Raw genomic sequence first — 21,640 nt, forward strand, 5'->3', positions numbered from 1 at the left:
GCTATGAGATTGAATTCATCAATTTTGCAGTGCGTCAATTCTGTTCACATTTATTCCGCTACTCTAGGGCGGGACATATTTTGTCTCTCAGTTTGTTCTAAGTCATCAGACTTAAATAACTTTTTTCCTTTTCCGAATATTCTACAGTAGTCGACGTTCAGGACAACAGTTTATTTGAGTTTGTTGCTAGTTTGATCACTGGGACCTCTGTTGAAAAATTGAATTAAAAAGTCATTGCACCGACTTCAATTGCAAAAAACGTCAGTTGTCTGTCCAACCACACCAGTATTGTCTGCACTCCCACTGCGGTCCACTCACACCGAAATTTTTGTTCAAGGACGTTTCTTCGGAACATTTCTTTTTTTTTGTAAGAAACCATAGGTCCTGATATTGGTTTTGTAGATGCAAATTAAAATAAGAAATGCTCCACCGTTGTTTCATTAAAATGTATATCTCGTATGATTATTACTATTCGAATATAGCAATCGCACTAATCTTTGATGTGACAACTCTTTTTTTTCAAAAATATCGAAGTTTTTGCACGGCAGAAATTTGACCTCTGTGAACCAAGTTTTTAACTTTTATCAGCCAAGTTTATTGTACACAAGTTTACAATTGAGTCTATTAAATTGTGATTAAATTTCCCTACTTTAAGCAGGAAGAACTAAGACATACGTTAGCCATAAAAATGGCTGTTTAATCAAGATTCGAAATATATTCGAAATGAGAGTGTCGTTAAGTTTTTACAGACGTTTGAGCGACGGTAACGATATATTCCAGAGCGCCACGCGTCATCATATTATCGTTCATTGTTTTTCTTTTGGAACAGATATAAGCGAGAATTAAACTCAATTTAATAATTTTGATCTTTTTGTTCGACAAATTTATTGCAAATTAATACTTGCTATTACAAGCAGGTTTTCTCATTATCGATCGAATAATTTAACCTCATGTTTGAAGGTGATAGTTCCATATCAAGTCCCACGGGCCTCTGGTGTCTGGCCAATGTTGCACTACCCCTACTTGAGTCTAAGGGCATTTCAGCGCTGAACCAGCACATTTCATAAGTAAAAGCGTAATTCAGCTCTGAAATAATGCATCTCTAAAATATTTTGAGTTTCGTTATGTGCAGTTCTTCTTCATTATGATTATTTTGAGGTCGTAGTGTTCGCCCAGGCTAACTTATCCAGTATAGTCTGAAAGTTACTCATGCCCCAATTTTAAGGCTGAGTAAAATAATGGCATTATTTTGTAACTCATAACTGTAATTACTATAGTAGTATACACACTATTTATACATAAGCTAGTTTGTGGTTACGACTTGCTATAAAAGTTAAATGTTACAAGTAGCCGCACCACAGTTCGAATCTCATATAAAGCAAATCTTGTTGGCGAGAGTTAAGCTGATTATATTATTTTTCATGCAGTAAATTTTACTCAAAAACCAAGACTGGCCGCTTTAATTTGTGACATGAACTGAGGACTGGCCATCATAAAAAACAGAATGCCTCTAGACTGATACAGCGCAGATTTGCTCTGCCATCAACCTCCGGGCAGTTAAATATTATGCTAAATAATAGCTATTATTTAGCATAATATTTAACTACCCGGAGGTTGGTGGCAGAGCAAATCTGTGCTGTATCAGTCTAGAGGCATTCTGTTTTTTAGGATGGCCAGTCCTCAGTTCATGTCACAATTTACAGCGGCCAGTCTTGGTTTTGGTAGTTTCAACATACAATAATGATATAATATTGAGATTATTTTGGGTTTTTTGTCACATTGAGTATATTGGCATTTGCTATTTTCTCCTTTTGACTTATTCGAGATAAAACTTTTCACGTATCAAAATATCTCTTTGAATCTGATTCAAACGTACGAACAAACGATCGATTATTGCAGTAATACAAAATAAAACGTATAAGTCATTTAGTAGTATCAAGTTTGTATTTGCAACAGGGCCATTTATATTGCAAGTCTATTAATTGCACATCGAATTGCAGCATCTGTAATCAATTGCAGCATTGATCGCTGATTGGATGATAGCTGCTAGTCGCTGATTGGTCAAACTTCAGAAATATCTGCAGTGTTTTGTACAAGTAAAATATCGCTCAATTATTTATTCGCAATTATGATTACTAAATTCAAAAATAATGGTAGCTAAATTGCTCAAGAATTTTACCAAAATTAAATAGTGACATTTGATAATAGTTTTTTTCGCGTAAGTGTGTCAATATTTCAACAAAACTCGTGTTTGTCTACCTCGCAGTGCAGCATTTAGTAGCAAATTTCCAGAAAATACAAAATTAACTAGATAAGAGAATGGATGAAATGATAATAAAACGTTTAGTGCAAAATATAGTTTGTGAAAATTTGACTGGTAAGCTTTTGTCTATAATTTGAGGGATAATCGCTGAGATCGTTTTCATGGAATGCCAAAAATTGAACACTTTATAGTAAGCAAAGGATTGTCATAACAGGTCTGTGAAGTTATGTACTGTTGTATCATCTATTTTTGGCGTTTAAATGCTAAATCAGAGAGCAGATCACCAAAAATCAACTAGATTTCAGGAGGTACTCGATGTCAGTTCGTTTCGTGATATCAATTCGTTTCCTAACTGTATTTGGACAATAGATACAAGTATCTAATCATATTTTATACGTCAACCCGATAGAAGAAATCGATTTCACCTCAAAACTTGAGCGGCGATAATAATTGCGAACTTCTGTAGGGAGAGTCGATTTTTTTTATTTTAGCAGACCGGCAATCAAATTTGTGGGATAATATCGTTGCGGGATAATATCGAACGAAATATTCTTGTTCATTTTTCTTCATTGTGCTGAGTTGGTCGTTTCCTGTCGGCAGTCACGACCTGAAAAAAACAATAGATATGCAAAAATATACAACGCGTTTGAGTTTTCAAAATAAAAACCTAAAAAATTAATCAATTAAAAAATTATGAAACAATATTTGATTAAGTTCCCGTTTCAATCTGTATAAAACATTCAAAAACTCAGTTTTTTAACTTGTAAAAGTAGCCTGAAAAATTCTTAAAGAGCCTTTATTATATAATGTTCCTTTATGACTTTGAATGGTTTGGTAGCCTCAAATATTCTTAAACCGATTTTTTTCATCCGGATTGAGGTGAATCTAGTTTAATTCAGTTATGTCCTACTGCTAATGAGAGTATCAGAGGAAGTAACGCAAATAAAATATCCGCAAGTGTGCTATGAAAAGTTTTCTATTGACCTTTGCGTTTTGAAGATTAATAAAATAAAACATAACAGGACAAGTACTCATTTTCAATTCAAAGAATTTTTGGGTCTTTTCCGTTTGTGCCCTCCTAGCTTAGTGGGTGCATACTATTTGCAACTCCCAGACTCACGTGCGTTATTTCTACATAATCATCTACTATGTAATGGCACGTGCGCTGTAATTGGGGGGAGCAAAACGTGGTGGGGGACACAAACGGAAAAGATTGGAATTTTTGTTGACAGCACAAAAAGTTAGGGTCTTTCCTATTATAGCCCCCGACCCAAGCTTAGTGGTCATTTTAACCAAAGCCCCCCGCATTGTATTTATTTCATAATGGGGACTATAATGGGAATGACCCAAAACTTAGGCTCCGCTCAACTAGGGTCGGACACATGCAAATTTCGGACAAAAACTTTTCTTTCATGCACCTCATAATTTTTCAATGCTGACATATTACTAGACACTCAAAACAGGCTCAGACAACGACTGGAATGAGAAATTTCGTTAAACTAATGATGTCACTATCCTACGCATTATCATATTGGGAATAAAAAGTGAAATAGAGCGCATTGCTCTAGTTTTATGCTCTAGTTTTAGCGAGCGCATTGCTCTAGTTTTATGAACAAAAAATCCAAAAAATGTAACTTCTGAAATGTAGCATTTGGAGACTGTCCTTGAATTATGCTGACCAGAAACTTGTTTAATGAAATTCTGAAGTAAGCTCAAACTTTGGGGACAAGTTTTTTAATCATTTTCAATTATAGTTTTCCATGTGTTAAAACTTATTTTTGCTTTAACCAGGCTCAAACTTTTTTTGAAAAAAATATTTGCTGAATTCAGAGACAAAGCGAACATTGCAGACAAAATGTGAACAAACCGAAACTATATTCATTACGTCCTTGACGATAATTTAGCGACAGTAGCAATGCGTAAAGTGAAGAACATCCTCCCAAATCGAAGACTCTATTAGAGTCGGCATCTAGATCAAAGAGTTAGAGTCCAGAGACTTGGCGCCAGTTTACGCACTTTTAGATTGAAACAACTACCAACGTATGCACCAGCGTTTGAGCGTGTCAGACTTTCTCGCACTCGCTTACTTTCGCGATCTTAATCCATGTGTGCGGAAAACAGCGATCATGTTGAGTATGTATATTCAGTACGTTGTGGTCTTAGTCGTCTAATATGTGGTTTTTGCCGCACAGGTTTTCGCTATAATCAAAAATTGTGATGAAAAGGTAAAATTGCGGAAATTCAAGACACGACTTTAGAGCAGAAGGTTCCCTCGGACTGATAATCAAATCTCAGCTCCTCAAAATGTATATCTTAATACATGTTTGCGGAAAACAGCGATCATGCTGAGTATGTATACTCAGTACCGTGTGGTTTTAGTCGATTAAAGTCTGATTTTTGCGTCACAGGTTTCTGCTATAATCAAAAATTGTGATGAAAAAGTAAAATTGCGGATATTTGAGACACGGCTGGAAAACAGAAAGTTCGCTCGGACTGATAATCAATTCTCAGCTCCTCAAAGTGTTTGTGTTTGACAGTCTAGTGTCCTGGGGACAAAACACAACCTAACTAGAAATCAAAGTTGCCCGAAGTAACAACTGTTTCCTGATTTTTTTGAGCAAATCTTCCTAATCGGCTACTTCCATATTCCATATCCGAGTTAGGTTCAGTTTGTGTGACCATCCATCAAAAATCTGAAAAAAGACAACAAACATATAACAAAAATATTTAAAAATTGTTTCACATTATCATAGTTCAACCTCAATTCTTATTAGTCCGATTAGGGAATCATTTGTTTTTCATGGGCCAAAAAGATTTCAGACAGATAAAGAACAAGTAAATAACTGAAAATGAAAAATCCCAACAGATATTAACGATTAGAAAAAAATGACGGAAAATTGAGCTCAAGAAAATGCAAGACAAAGCATATTTTGTAGCAATTTTCTCATCAGCTACAAGTTTTTCAATTGTTTTCTAAGAGTTCTGTCGATTTTACGCAAATCAAAAAGAGGTACCAAATCTGTACCCAAAAGCAAGAGGAGTAACTACCCCGAATGATCAATACCACTAAAATTCAACTTTAGACCTTTGACGCAACCTAGCGCAAACTTTTAGCCGGGAAAATTTCAGCTAGAACAAGAACAACCTTAAAAACACCGCACGTGCGCTGAAAAATCTTCCACTTGTAACAGTTTAGGATCTATTCTGTTTCGGTCCCCCCAGCTTAGTAAGCATGACTTTTATATGACCCCCAGACACACGTGCTATTTTCTTACATAGTAATGTGCAATATAACAACATAGAATTTGTAACTGGGGGTCATAAAAAACACTGGGGAGGGGAACAGAATAGACCCAAAAATTACAACTATTATTTTCTCCATATAAAATGCTACATGCACAGAAAAAAAATCAAGCACGTTCTATTTCACTTATTTTCAACGAGCTGACCTAATTACTTAGTTGCCACCTGCAGTTTTTCTTGTTGCAAAAAGACAACAAAATTTGATATCTGAAAATAACGCTCCTCTGATACTCTTCATGTCTGAAGAAAACGTCATCACAGTACGATATATATCCATTGAATAGTAAAAAAAAACCAAGAGAAAGGCAATATTAGCTCCAGCTTTGCTCAGCTCACACTGCCGCATTTCTCAAAAATATTCTCTATATAAATGTTTGAATTTATAAGTTGGCTCTAAAAGTAGTTATAAAAGAGCCATGTCGTTCAACAATACATTAAACCCTGGCAGAAACAGGGAAAAGTTTTATATTATCTTAAGTTTACTTCTGTCTTCAATTACTGGATAAACGTTGATAATTGTTGACGGTTCTATAGGAGTCTTGGGAGGTGTTGGCAGGTTCCAGAATTTCGTGCGTTTTTTGATGTTCCCAAATATGTAATTTTGAACACACGCCCCCCCCCCCCCCTCCAAAGTGCGTTCATCTTCGGTCTGGACATATTTCCTTCCGTCTGGGACCTCAACCTTGGACGTCTAACTCATACAAATGTGCCTTTAATAACATTTTTCTATCCTTTTAAAATCAATTCTTGGCCTTTCAATATTCTTCATTTGCATCCGCATTTCATTTCATTATTTCAGTGACAAGTTAGGAAGGTACAAGATTGTCTATGTAGTTGAGAGGAGCCGGGACCGGTAAACATTTACCCAGTGTTGAGGGTGATAGGGGGTGTTTTTAATTTGTTTTTTGTTCCATTATTATCATATAATAAAGTTTACTAACTGAGAAAGCGGAGTTGTCTCTATTGTGAGACGTGAGACTGATTTGTTGATCTCTCACTGCAGTAGAAGAAATGTTGCTATCCACTTGACACAAACGATCGCCATCTGTCTGGCTACACTTGCCTTTTCTAGTGCCGCCATCAGTCAAAGAACTCTTCGTCGTATTATCTGGCTATAAACAGAGGTGTGGTATAAAATGATTTCTGCTACATTAACACAAAAATGGGGTACCCATACATCTGAACCCATCGTCGTTCCTATAGCACAATAGTACAATTGCAATACACTGTTTAAGAACGTCGTAAACTCAATTACCCACCGCCTACCCCCCAACGTCACCGCCTTGGGTCGAGACCCGGGTCGAGAGGTCAGCGCCGTTTCAGCGCATTATTTTGTAAGAAATGCGCTGAATGCACTGAAACTATGTAAGAAATGCGCTGAATGCGCTGAAATGCGCTGAAATGTGGAGAAGGCGCTGAAAATTCAAAACTTCAGCGCCTTTTCAGCGCATTTCTTACATAATTTCAGCGCTTTTCCAGCACATTTCTTGCATAAGTTTCAGCACTTTTTTCAGCGCATTTCTTAGCGCAAGTTTCAGCGTTAATTCAGCGCATCCGTAGAAAAAAATTCGGCGCTTTCGATGTGAGCGGGTGTAAGCAAGAAATCTTTGTAAGAAGTGCGCTGAATGTGCTGAAATTATGCTAGGGATTCGCTGAATGTGTTGAAAGTATTGTTTTAGGCGTTGAATGGAGCTAAACGTGCAAAATACAATTTTTTCAGCAATTTTGTCAACTCATTTTGTACAAGTGAGGAAATTTGTCAGCAGATTTCTTACATTAATTCAACACTAGCAAAAATCCCGAAAATCACTTTCTTTTCCGCATAGTCCTTACATAATTTCAGCAAAAAAATTACAAAAAAAAACGTTCATTACAAAAATTCAACAATGAAAATATTGGCAAATTTTACATAATTTCAGCACTTCAGGAAAAAGAGAAAGTCTCAGCGCTTTCAACACATTCCTTACATAAAAAACACATTATATGTGCAGTTTTACTGCTCACTTTTGCTTATAACGTAGTCAGCTCATCTCTTACAATTCTGAAGAGCCACTAATCATAAAAATATGCGTTGTTTTCTTTTAAATGGTAATTTATATTTCGGGAAAGGAGAACAACTGAAGAGAGCGTCTTTCATCATGGCCAACGGAAGGAAGACAATTACACTAAAGCTACCTGGTTTCATTCAATAAATTAATGTGGTAATATATTCCAGCAGCGAAAACTGGTTTAATTTAAGAGTGGACAAATTTCTTTAAGGACAAAAGTCTTTAAGCACTTTTCCTATTGTTTATTTAAGCCGCTTTTAAAAATTCGAAACTTGCAAAAAAACAGACTTATGAAGAGAATTTTGCTCAACCCATGCAAAAAATATTCTTAACCGGCGCTGAAACAAATATATTAAAGCGGAAAAAAATGATATAATTTTTTGCTGAATTTGTTGACAACAGTTGAAGTTATGTTCAAAATGTTTTTGAAAATTTGGCACGTTAATTGTATATTTATGTATGATTTTTACGCTGAAAAATAATTACTTACAGCTGCTGTCAGCGCGTTTCTTACAAAAGTTTCAGTAAAAAATCTCGACCCGGGCGCGAGAATAATGGATACCATTACACATTGCAAGCGTGTCATGTCGGCACAATGCAAAATTTTGAACTCAATTTATTACTTTTTGGCGCCCGTTTATTTCTCGCTTGAGTTGAGAATGTTAGTTAATTTTTTACATCCTTTATGCTGTGTAATGAGATTTAGAGTTTAAAATAATAAAACCAGTTGTAGCATTTACTTCAATTTCGCTCAATTTTACTGATAAAGAGCCGACAATTGAGAACATGCATATAAAACCAATAGATGCTTATAATGCTCGAGTATGTGTGAACGAAATGTCGCCCAACCCAACCCCCCCCCCCCACCCTATCGGTGCCCAATACATAACAAAAACTTTGGATAGTAACAAATCCAAAATAAGGCCAAATATAGCTTCGCTCAACTGTTGCTACCGCAGCTATTAATAAGATTGAAATTTAATCACAGAAAGCACATTAACCTTCAAATCCTTGGCAATATCAGTTGAAACTTCGTTGGCGATTATGCTGCTTTCAGCTACTGAGGCTTCTCCGGACGGTGCCGGATACTTATTTTGTTCGGGGAGAACGTGACCGGTAGAATAGGAAGCGGCTGTTATAGTGGCATATGAAGCACCCCCTCCACCCCCCACAGATGTCGCGAGGGATGACCGCGAAGATGGTCCGCCTGAGGAGCACAGCTCATCTGAGTTCCAATTGTCGGTCTGAACAACTCAAATTTCATAATTTTTGATTGAAAAATTTTTATTACGACAGAAACAAACAATCACTCACAAGAAATGAAGTTCATTTGCAATTAGGGTAATGGTTATAATAGAGTAACAAAACTGTACATAGTCTTCAGTACCATATCATAATTGAGGATTATTAAATTTTACAGAGTTTTTTAATTAATTATTATGAATCAGCTGCGTCCACAAAATTCAACGAGATTCAGCATTTACCTAGCAATTCCATCTTAATAAAAATTTCTTCGTTCTTTTCTCAAATCAAATTCAAAAAGACGCACATGTCTGCATAAACAACGATTCACAAAAGTTTTTTTCACGTCCCAGTTCAATTTTGCGCTTATCTCGGTTTAAATTGTCAAATATCCGAAGTTACTGATTTTCTACCTTGGAAAGAAATTTTTATTGTAAAAAATTATTTAAATGATAATATGCAGGTTTTCTCATGGTCTGCAAAATTCTTGGTCAACCTTCTTGAATTGAATTGAATCAATTCACAAAGTAATCGAGGTCGAAGCCATTTTTAAAGACTATGTCAGAACAACTGCCAGTCAACAGCCGACTACGTGCGAAAACACTTAACCATCAATGAAAGAAATCAATATCATTCTCAGGCCCCTACAGCTTGACAAAATGAAAAAGCGTGGCAACAGAAGACTCTGAAAAAACATTACGTGGGGTTCCTCGCACAGCAAAGGGTGGAGATTCAATAATCTAACTCTCCATGAAACTATCAAAACCAGAGCTCAATTACTCCAATATAGAACGCGAGGATCATACAGTGGTCTTTAGGGTCACAATATTGATACAATTGCTGCTCAGAAAGGTTTGCAAAAACAGACCGAGCACATACAACTAAATGTATCTCTTCGAACAATACAACAAAATCGCTAAAATGGCATAACTTAGAATCGCTAGAAGCGCAAGAGCACTGATCGCATTCAACTTCAAATTGAAATACACAGCCGGAGAGCAAAAAGGATTTTTACGCTGATGCTTTGAACAGAATAGACTTTGTGACGATAATGATAGTGATCGAGTCTGCTCCGCTTTAAACAATATCTTTTTTGTACAATAAGAGCTACTATCAGACAACAAAACTGATCCGGAATCGATTCGACTGTCCCAAGATGTTAAGGTATGACTAAGAGGCACATAAACCGACTAATGTCGAAAATATTGCTATCGAAAGACAAGCGGAGCGTAAAATTTTCTTCATGGGTGCGGGTACGGGTAGGGTTTGAATCTTACCTGCACATCGGACAAAACTATGGTTTGAACTCCAACCCCCTGAGTCCTATTCCTTCACCACGAAAGAGGATTTATCAACTCGGCTATTGCTAGCTTGTCAACGTAGCTTGACAAGATGAAGTGCGTGACAAAATCACTCGAGAAGTCAATAAATATTCTAGTAGATAAGCGCAAAAACTGTTAAGCGCAAAATCTGCAAAAAAGAGACACTCACATTTCCATTAATTGCCTCTTTTTTGAGGGCAATTATACAGAGCGACAAAGCGGAGAAAAGATTCCAACATTATGATGCTCTCACAACGGAATCACTTTTGGCGATGTTGCGCATTTCACTCCACCCAGACTCAGATGTTTAATTATAGCATATGATTAAACATGATTAATTATAGCATATGATTAAAGCATATGTTTAATTATACCCACCAAACAAATGCAACTGAAACTGCAGTCCAGTCACAATTGTAACTTAATTCCAGAATCAATCGGGATTGTCTTTGATGGGTAAGTATAAGTAAAAAAGCGAGGAAATCATATATACCTGGCTCAAAAAGGTTTAAATCGGACTAGAAGCGGATGATTGGGAAACACAAGAGTTTAGAGCTTAGCTTCTGTAGACACGGGCTCAAGCTGGATTCAAGCCCTACCTGGGAAACAGAAGTTTACAAACAGTAACAGTCTACATAATCCAAAAAATTGCGTGATTTGAGACACCGAAAACGGTTGTATTGGACAATAGTCCCGAATTTGTACGCGGTGAGCGAAAACAGTGGTGTATCATCCAAGAGCAACCAGACTTGCTCAGTAAGCAGTTAATACAACAAAAAGGGCCTTTTAAGACTGGAGTCCAATTTTTTGCGTGTTGTTTGGAGCTTTTGTACAGCCTCATTCTCTTATGACAGACTTAAACAACTCGAATTTGCAAATTCTCACCGTGCAACTAATACTCGGATTGAAATTGAGACCTCCAGTGGTCTCAGATTTTGAATTGCTTTAGCCAGTCCTCTTCAGAGTAAAAGCATTTAACGACGGTCCAGGCTAGTTTCTTTATCCGCAAAGCATAATTTGAACGGGATAGTGCTTGTTAGTGACAACCAATTGCTCGGCTGGAACCTGAATACATCAGGACACAGTCTAATGATGAGCAATCTAATGACCGATATGCCGAGAGCAGTGGGGACACAGAGGTTGGATCTGCGAATACCTCTGAGGATATTGCAGTAACTGACGGGGAGCAACATATTCGGACCACACAACATCAATACAAGAATTAGCACACTAAAGTAGTATAAATACAAGCACAATTTTGACATTTTCGCCTCCCATTTTTAATTTAAATATCAGCGTATTGAATTACTTAAACCCATGCTCGACCCAGTTCGGATTGATTAGAGCTTGGTTTGAATGAGCAATCTCAAACTGGGGTCTTAGCAAAAACTTAGACATCATCATTAAAATAACGTGAACTAATACAAAGTTTTCTGAAATTATCACTAGAAAGACATATATTGGGTAACGATTACTCTTCATTTCTAAGCGGGATGTGCCGTGTTTTGCTTCACTGGGTAACCTTCTACTAATTAAATCCAATTCTCCGAGTAGAGCCTTTTCCCATCTTTTTAGTTTTATAGGAATCTATGAGTTGAGAATTTTTCGATCAGTTCTATCCCCTCTGCTTTAAGGACGGTATGCATCTTTTACGCACCACCGCTGCACGTGCTTTGCTTTTTTTATAGTATATTCCTATATAACGACACATATTTTGTGACTAGGGGGTGTAAAAAACACTAGAGCAGAATTAAAAAATGTCCGAGATTCTCAGCAAGTCCTCAACTTTCAACAAAGACCTCCTCAGTCATTTATGAGAAACCAATTGTACCGCAATTTTTTGACGCTTCAAATAGCCATATATCAAATTGTTCAACGGAAATTTCTTAAACAACAACGGGGGGGGCGTTGTGCGGACTTTTTGCCCTAATTTTGAACAAACCTGGAAAGACCGAAGATTCCGTTCTCCGTCCGCAGAGTCCCCTGAAGTTCTTTGGGTTGCTGTGGGGTGATGCTGGCTACTTTTACTGGAGGAAATCGGCTTCTGGCCTGTAGAACCCGCGTGTCTGGTGTCCAGCGAAGCTGCTCGAGAGGATGCATAATTTGTGGCACCTGCCGAGGATCTGGGCGCTGTAGCTCCTGGCGATGAGAGGTTCTCGCTGTCAACGTCGCCATCTCCAGTCATAGCTCCTGGAAGCTCTTCATATGCTCCCTCCAACGACATCTGAGAACAAAATGCTTATGAAAAAAATTATGTTCATAGCATTTCACAAGCATCCCTCAGATTTCATAAACTCAACCTCAGACAAAGAAAATTTGAGACTTTTATTGCAAGCCATCAGCGAGTTGCGAGAAATTAAGCGAATAGAAGCATTGATCATACTTAGTATAGGAAAAATCGAAAGCTTATGAAGACAAAATTTTTTGAGAGGTGGGAAAAGGTAAACAACTTCGGCTATTGAAAAATTTTAATTCAAGCAAACATCCAACAATCGGATCAAATAAAATAAACTAAAATTCAGCGTCTTCTTCCAACTCAACGCTTTTGAGAAGAAACGATTATAAAACGAGGAAAGAACGATAAAAAAAAACGTTGAAAAACCGACGAATTCTTAGAAAAAAACGACGTTACAAACCGCAAAAACGATCAAAAACCGTCGATTTCTTACAAAAATAAACGATGTAAGAAACGACAAAAAAACGACGAAAAAACGATCACTCCTTACAAGTAAAAGACGACGAAAACGACGAAGACAAACGAAAACAACGATTTCATACAAAAGATTATCGTTTTTTGATCGTTATCCTCAACACGGGTTATGTTGGAAAATTTTATCTCCGACTAATTTTTATTTAATTTTTTTTAACCTGATATGGTACGTAGGGATTGTCAACCAACACATGTCTGTCTATTGTATGATGGGAAGGGTTCCTATCTCTCTGGGATACTGTGCCCTGTTGCTGTCGAGGTACAGTCGTACCACCGGAAGAGTTGATTCGGAAGTGCTGTGCTTGAGTCGCTGACATCGTGTGATGTTCTGGTGACGATTGATGCAGTTGATGATGAATATGATGATGATAATGAGGTTGCGTGCTGGCATGTTGTTGACTTGGCGGGTACCCCCCAGTGTGAACTAATCCTCCGGTTGTCGGAACATCGGCTACTGACGATGTCATTTGACTTTCAAGAAGCCTGATCGTCGTTTCTTTCGAGTAGAGGCAAGCTTCAAGTCGCTGTCGCTCAATCTCTAATTGACGGATTCTTTGTTGCTTTTCGTCGGAACCGCAGTCGAAGTCTTCCCGGTTGTGGTCATCGTGGTCAGGATGGTCGTCAAATTCCTCCTGCTCCTCGCCGACGACGTTATGGGCTAAACTTGACCACCAATGACAATGACTCGGACCCCCACTGAGGTCGTGGTGCTCAAGACTCCGAGACGGGTAGCGACTGGGTTTGGTTCTCCGGACCGACGGCCACCCACCAAAACCAGAAGGTCTAACATAGTCCTCAATTTCTTCAGATGGGTGGTGATGACTGGACATTTGGGGGTTCCCGAGGGTTGTATATCCAATGGTGGCTGGGAACTGGGAAGAAATCAGACGTTGTTCATTTTCCTCCTCAGTTGAACCCGAATGATGGTGACCCGAAATTGGGCCATCTTGTATTGCTGTACTTGGGTTTGGGTTCTGGGGAGGGGATGACGAGGCTGCGAGGAGAAGTAAGTGGGCGTAGTCTTTTGGGGTGTGGTTTGTCGAGCTGATTCCGCTGTCACTTTCACTGCCCGCACCGCCCGTGCTGCCTAAAATACAATGAAAGTTAGCAGCGTTGACCCAATTTAGTTCCAGACACTTTAGATCACTTTAGTTTGAGTCTTTTTAGTTCGTGCCTTTACCAATATTGCGCCCCCCCCCCCCCCCCCCAGCTAACTGGTCAGATAACCTAAAGCCTAAATATGCCATAATGGGGGGCTATAATTTCGTTGGGGGGGGGGGGCTATAAGGCGAAAGACCCCTAATCACTTTAAATTACTTGATTAGCAACTTCCGTAGCCGCTCTCAGAGAGTATAATCGTGCAATATTCTTGCAACTGACGCTTATCTTTTAACTATACTTTGACACTATATTTAAGATCCCGAAGTTTTATTTCCGAGAGAATTACGAAAGTTGGACTTCTGTCTGTTAAACAGTTTGCGATTTAGACGGAGATCGAGTGGGAACCTTGCAAACGATATGAGGGCAACCTAAAAAACTTCAACATTACATTGGACTCGCGATTCTCTTGAAGTTCTCAAATCAAGCCGAAGGAGTGAATTGCTCGAACTTTAGAATATCAACAACATTTTAGTAAACAATCTAGATATTTGGAAAACGTGAGACGGATAAATCTTTCATTTTTTTACAAGATTATTTGGATGTATTCTGCCCCCCCCCCCCCCTCACCCCCAAAGCTTAGTAGTGGTATCATCTTTACGCCCTCCATGAGCGCACGTGATATTTATTTACACGGTAACTCGCTAATAGCAACATATAATTTGTAACTTGGGGCCGAAATAACATGGGGGTGAAGTGGGCAGAATAAATCCCCCCCCCCCCCCAGCTTAGTGAGCATAAATTTTTTACGACCCCCAGACGAACGTGCTATTTTCTTTCATAGTAACGTGCTATATAACAACATAGAATTTGTAACTGGGGGTCATAAAAAACACTGGGGGGGGGGGGGGTCGAAACAGAATAGATCCTCTTTCTTTAACAAGCGGAGCAGGTTACAAGATACCTTGTGCGCAATTTTAGTCAAACATCAAATTTTCACTAAAATTTGATATTTTTTACCGGACGCAGCATTGAAGGTGTTGGGATAACCAATTCTGCTGCCCAACGGAGGTGATACAACATTGCTTCCAACAAGTGATTGCTGGTGACTGGAACCCTGGGTCGGAACCGGCGGCAGGGTCCCTTGTTGGGGATGAGACCCGGTTCCAGCTTGTTGCCCTTGGGTCTGGGACCCACAAGCTGACCCCAATTTGACCTCGGAGGAGGGCGGGGGAGTGAGATGATTTTGGGAATTTGGGTGATGAAGAATATTGTTGGAGGTTGCAGAACTTGCTGCATTTCTGATATGGTGTATTTTTGGCTGTTGTTGCGGTTGTTGGTTCGGCTGAGATTGTTGGCTGTACTGTAAGTGACCGGTCCTCGACGTTTGATGCAAAGGTCGACCTCTAGTTGCTTGGGATCCGGTATGATGTTGCTGGTTCTGTGGGTGTCTTGACGACGTTGATGATGATGTGTTGGCTAGCAAGGAAGCAATTGCTCGTCTATCTTTGTCAGCGCTTTGGTCTCTCCGATGGTGGCGATTCCGGGGTACAGTAGAAGACCCACCTCCACCACCTGTGCCCGATTTACCCCCTCGTCTCTCAGCACTGCCCTCGCCACTCTGGTGTCGGCTACTTGAACCCCCACCTCCGATGACATTGCCCTCTACCCTGGAACAACTGGAATCTCGACTTCGAGATCCCCGGATGTTTAAATTGGTCCTGCCAGGTCCAGAGTTACGAAGAGCGCCCCGAATTGCACCTGGATCATCGGGTTCGCCTTCGTAGTCTTGAACACGTTCCCGAAGTCTGGCTAGTTCGGCTTCCAGTTCCCGATTTTCCCTTTCTTTAGCTTGAAGAGCGCGCTGCGTTAATATGTTGGTTCCTAAAATTATTTTTTTTTAAAAACTATTTAAAAGCTATTTATTAACAGTGTATTTTAACATACTGAACTTTAAACCGAGATAAAACAGAAATTGTGGTTTTCTCGAAAAATGGTGAATCAAAAGTTGAACAATTGCATTATAATGGAATTTTCATAGAGCCAAAAACAAGTAGTCGTTATTTAGGTATAATGATTGATAACAATCTAAATTTTGACATACAGCTGAAAAAAACGTTAGCAAAAATTGCAAATGCTATTAGGTCGATTTACTTAGTAAGACATCTTCTACCATTAAAAGCAAGAATCCGTCTTTTTAAATCACTTGTTTTGTCCCATCTCAATTTCAGTTCAATTTTTTTCTAATCGTTGTCGGTTACGTCACTTCAGAGAAATAATAGACAAATAAACTGGAGAATAAGGGTTTGCCACCTGCGCAAAAAGCTTGACAGTGTAAGAGATCTTTTATTGAAAGACAAAATTTTACCAGCAGAGCTTTTCATTAAAAAAGTTTGTCTCCTGAAATTTTTTGGTCTCCTCTCACGATAAAAAGAGAGCAGTCGAGAAACCAAAAATTCCTCAATCAAAATTTTTGAAAAATACGGATTGAACAAAAAAGCCAGAAGTGTCCAGTTTTTTCCAAAGAAAAAGTGCCAATCCAAATGGAGTGACAGGCCACTAATCAGAAATTTCTCTAGGAAGTGGAATAATTTACCAATTGAGATCCGAAAAGAAAAAACTAAAAATAAATTTAAGGAGAAACTAAGCAGCAAAATGGTCAAACTGCATGAACGTGTTCCAAAAGATAGACAAGAAAGAGGTTTTAGGAATTTTTTATACTGAAGTATAAAGACCAAACTATTCATATATTTACGAGGCGATTTTGAAAATGTAAATAATTAATCAAACGTTTTTGTTGTGGTTATAACTTAAAACATACATTTTTGAAGATTAAAAAGAAAGGTCAGAAAACAAAGCTTAGATTGTTTTTGTTCGGGAGATACTCATTTTTTAAAATTTTTTCGTATTTTTAAATCTATTTAATCTAAAATTTAATGTTCTACTCAGTATCGATCTATTTTTTTCGAAAATGTGAACTTCATGTTCACGACAGTAAAAAATGGGAAAAATCAGGGCCATAACTGCTTTTTTTGATAAAATTGGGGCTTGAGGACCGTTTTGTAATAGCTAAAAGAACTTAATTTGCAATTGATCAGGGATGCAAAAAAAACAAGTAGCGCCGGTTATATGCGTTGGTATATAATTTTACAACCCATCATATTTCAAGGTTTTTTATTCAACATTTTTACAGAAGAGTTCAATTCAATTTGGTCTGTTACAGAAGTGTACAACAGCAATGTAATGGCTGGGCTACTCTTCTATCATTTACAAGCAAAACTCTACATGGCTGAGTTCGCTTTAGCGGTTTCAAGTCTGTCCGAATATAACGTTTTGCAGATAGCTTTTGTAAAATGTATGATTCGGAGAGATTTGTAACCGGTGATAGGAAGTAACAGAGAGCAGCCCTGATAGGAGAGCAGCCGTTACAGACAATCAAGCAATGGGCATCAGAATGATTAATTAAGTGAGGTAAGCGCCAAAATGCAGCTGATTGTCAGAGTACCCTCGCAGAAAACATTCTTCAAGAACCACATTCTAGAAAACCTATCTACAATCGCGAAGATCCCTAATCAGACCTTTACTTAGTTTAGAAAACCACGAGAGCCAAAAAATTAAATGACGTTTAACCACAGACCCGCTATGTTCCTAAACGTTGATGCAAAAAAACGGAAACAAAAATTATTTCAGTCTAATTGATGACTGACTAACTGACTGGCAATTCATAATATTATGAAGTAACAATAATTTAGATCATGCCTCAAATCGCTTTTTGTCAAAGCAAAACCATTTTGATCATGTAATCAGCCTAAAACTTTACTGCCCGAATATTATTAAAATTTACTTGAGATCAAACTGAATGACTTATAACTGTTCTTGTGAAAGTGCCCAAGATTTATTCAAAATTGATCGAGAGGGACACTTCTACAATTAATCGCCAATCAGGCTTCCTTTCATTTGCTAATTCGTCATCTGGTAGACTATTCTATTGTCACTCACTTCTGCAAACGCTTGCAACTCTTATCTTTAAACATGGGTCTTGAAAAACCCGACAGAATAAAGTATGTATACCCGATTTTTAGGACATTGGCCACGTAATGCATGTTGCGCGGCGATAAAATGATGGGATGAAATTTGAGAATTTGGGATACAACCCATATATCAATATTTACTGTTAAAGGCAATTTGAGCTTACGTGCAGAGGGCTATAGACCCTGACTTCAACTCTGAAGTAATTGTGAGCAGGTTAAACCCACAGTTGCACATCGAATATTTTTATTTTGTGAACAATAATATTATTTGTGAACAATAATATTATTTGTTCACAAATATTTGAAGAATAATACTATTTGTGAACAATCATTTTGAGTAAAAAAGAACTGCAGCCAATCTTCATAAAGACTGAGATTGATCTAACCTGTGGCAGCAGCTGTTGGCGATGACGTTTGACTCCCTCTCGGCTGACGAAGACCAGCTCCTCGACTTCCGGTCGGACCCCCTGAGGTTTTCCCAACGGCCGCGCTACCTGAGGAGCTCGGAATTCCCCCATGTTGCTTGCTTCCAGAACTCGAAGCCATGAAGGCATCATCTCTAGGGTTATTGCTGGCTATAGTGCTTCCCGGAACCTGCCCTCTACCTGATGACGATGAAGGTGCGTTAACAGAAGTCGCTGGCCCCGTCGCGGTTGTTTTTTCAGTTGAAACACCTCCGGAAACTCCGGTTGGCCTGGCAGGTGCTTTGGAATGGCAAGAGACTAATCCGCCACCTACATTAAACAGCTAAAATATCGATAAATTTGAAAAGAAAAAGAAGTTCGGGTACGATTTGATAATACGATTAAAGATATCTCGGGTTTTTTCAGATTATTAATTGGTGAGAAAACACTCCTTTGAGCTGCTTTACATAGCTTCAATTCATCTAAGATAGAAAAATCTTGAAAAAAAAATCAGCCATATCATTAGCAGAGTTGAATTCCAATATGACTGCAAAGGTCATTTTGCAGAGGTCATTTTGTAGAGGTCATTTTGTTGGGGTCATTTTGTTGCAGTAAAGTAGAGGTCCTTTTGTTGACTAAAGTAATCCATGTCACATCAAAATTTCAAAGTGATAGAGAGAAAATTGAAGTGGAGATGAGAAAAAAGTCAATCACAAATTTGACCATTTCAGCTGTTTTCTTTGAACAAATGTATAGCATAAACCGACTAACTTCGGACAAATTGCTCTCGAACGACTGGCGGGCAATTTAATACAGGAGGTTGCTGTTCATTAAAATTTTATTTTTGGGTGCAAAAAACGTCTGACTAGGGTGCGATTCAAACCCTGGACCTCCGAATCCTTCACAATTGAGCTAAAAGTCCCTGTATCCAGGTACAATCGCTTTTCACTTACCAACTTTTTTTACTTTGAAATGAGCGGAATTGAGATAAAAAACCTTGAAGAGAAGCGTAAAGAATTCACTTAAGAATTCAAAGATTGTCCTAGAAGAAAAGCACTGAAATAGTCAAGCAAAAATTTTCTATAAAAAAGACACGCCCGGGTTGACCTCATAATAGAAGAAGTTGTAAAATTACAACTTCCTATTATGTCGTCTATGACAAGTTGTAATCCTAGAACTTTCTTATAATTAAAGTAGTAAATTAACAAATTTTCAGAAAAATCATGAACACGGCTAAAACAAAGCACAAATAATGTGTTTCAAAAATTAATTGAGAAAAAAATGGAAAAAAAATATTTTTCAGTGATATATGGAAAAAATTATTATTCAGTGATATATGGAAAAGTTGTAGAAATAAAATTTCATAATAAAAACAAATTTTTGCAACCTGAGATTTAGATAGCAGAATTGTCAGGTGTTTGAAAAATTAGATATTCTACAGTAAACTAAAATCTGAGGCTCAGGTGACCTTTTTTGCATTATTTTATGGAAAAGTCGTAGTCATAAAACTTCATAAAACAAAAACAAATTTAAGTGCTTGTTAACAGCCAATTTTAATGTAATGCGTAACTTGATAACATTTTTTGGTGCCGACTAAAATATTCACTTGTGATTTATGCAATATGAAATAAAAATAAAAACAATTATTTTGTAATTTTTCTGAAAATCAGTGTTTTAAAATTGTTATCACCGGTAAAGTACGTATGAAACTTTTTACTCAGAACCGAGAGAAAAATTGTTTTGTGGCAAAAAATTTTGACCCCAGTTTCTTAATTTAATCTGTGTGAAGGCCTCAGTAGAAGTGCCGTTCTACTACAGAAAGTTTTTTAAAAGGATCATAAAGTTAATAAAATTGACCATTTACGAATTTCGTCAAGTACACATTTAATGAACAAATCATTACGCAAAGCGTAATATCAACTTTTCTTTCTCCCTTAGATGTATGACCAAGCTGAACTTACTACCTTTAATTATTCTGAATGATATTTGAACCCTTTTTATAATACATGTTTACAATAATTGCTTGAAATTTTGCCCGAGAGCAATTAAGACAGGCATTTATTTCTGATCTCTTTGTTTCCAGTTTTCCATATTATTTAGGCCAATCTGATTGCTTTTTTCCTGTTACTTTCTCCCAATTTTCCTGCATTTTTTATTTTCTAATCTGAACACGGTAAAGAAGCTAAATTTTGAAAAGAACAACTTTTTTGAGGATAATAAAAAACAGATTTCAAAAGTTATATGTCAGGATTGCCTTGAAAAAGTAAAATCCAGACCTGTTGAAGAGGCGTTTTGTTGTTGAGTAGGTCTTTGGTAATCTGACGGATGCGTAGGTGGAGCTTCTAGAATGTTCTCGGAGGAATTGAGGAAAAATTTGGTTTTCCAGTTTTTCTCCTGCTGCTCCAATAATATTTGCATATCTCGTTTTGAAGCCGCAATTTCACTGCGCTTCATTGTTTCAAGTCTTTTCAGTTCTTCTTTTAACTCGAGAATCTGTTTGTCTTTTTCTAATCTGACTTTTCGCAGTTCTGTTTCCAGTAAAATTATTTCTCGATCTTTAGCGTCTCTAACCTGAAATAAAAAAGAGAAGTTTGAATAATGTAAAACCGAATCGAGGAAATTTCCAAAATTTTGTGCAAGAAATGCGCTCAAACGCGCTGGATGCTTTGAATAAGTGTCGAAATTTGTGTGAACAGTTCGGCTGAAACGCGCTGAAATTAAGTAAGGAAAGCAGAACATTAAATTTTTAACAAAATCGAAGTTTCAGCGCAATTCTTATATATTTGCAGCTCATTCAGCGCAATTATGGGAAAAAATGCGCTGAAACGGAGCTGACACCTCAACCCTTTTAACTAAATATTTAATTCAGTCTGAACTTTGTCTTTTCATGAAAGAACTTGCATGATCAGAATATGAACACAGTAAAATCACAGACTTAAGTTTTATGATTCAGCGCATATAAGATATATTTAATAATGATTTTTTTTAGCAAACTGTGCTCTCGTCTGAATACAGTTACAAAGATAGAGAAATAGACTTAGTTTTTGAAGCATCCTTGTTTTATCATTGTTTATCTGTAAAGAAATTTGTAGTTTTATTGAGTAAGATGAGGGAAAAAAACCAAAAACTCACAAAATTTGTTGTACATTGAATATTTAAAAAAAACCTTTACGAAAATTGACAGTTAAATTTAATGCAAAATTAAATTGAATGCGCATA

The 21,640-nt window shown here is 37.5% G+C and overlaps 1 protein-coding gene across 2 annotated transcripts in view; it reads right to left on the reverse strand.

Moving 5' to 3' along the window:
- Positions 1-1,832: 1,832 nt before the first annotated feature.
- Positions 1,833-21,640, reverse strand: part of LOC142351152 (uncharacterized) — a 32,152-nt gene continuing 12,344 nt past the window's right edge. Inside the window, exons 3-10 of one of the 2 annotated variants that reach the window (XM_075403268.1) lie at positions 20,698-20,992; positions 18,404-18,751; positions 15,007-15,870; positions 13,047-13,975; positions 12,121-12,402; positions 8,616-8,858; positions 6,508-6,678; positions 1,833-2,870 (exon numbers count right to left, since the gene is read on the reverse strand). In XM_075403268.1, the coding sequence (XP_075259383.1) occupies positions 2,820-2,870; positions 6,508-6,678; positions 8,616-8,858; positions 12,121-12,402; positions 13,047-13,975; positions 15,007-15,870; positions 18,404-18,751; positions 20,698-20,992 (3,183 nt within the window). In that variant the 3' untranslated portion in view covers positions 1,833-2,819. The remainder of the gene's footprint in view (positions 2,871-6,507; positions 6,679-8,615; positions 8,859-12,120; positions 12,403-13,046; positions 13,976-15,006; positions 15,871-18,403; positions 18,752-20,697; positions 20,993-21,640) is intronic. The other variant, XM_075403269.1, reaches the window with a different exon arrangement.

The sequence above is a fragment of the Convolutriloba macropyga genome, chromosome 12, assembly GCF_964194025.1.
Source record: "Convolutriloba macropyga chromosome 12, txConMacr16.3, whole genome shotgun sequence".
Lineage (NCBI taxonomy): Eukaryota > Metazoa > Xenacoelomorpha > Acoela > Convolutidae > Convolutriloba > Convolutriloba macropyga.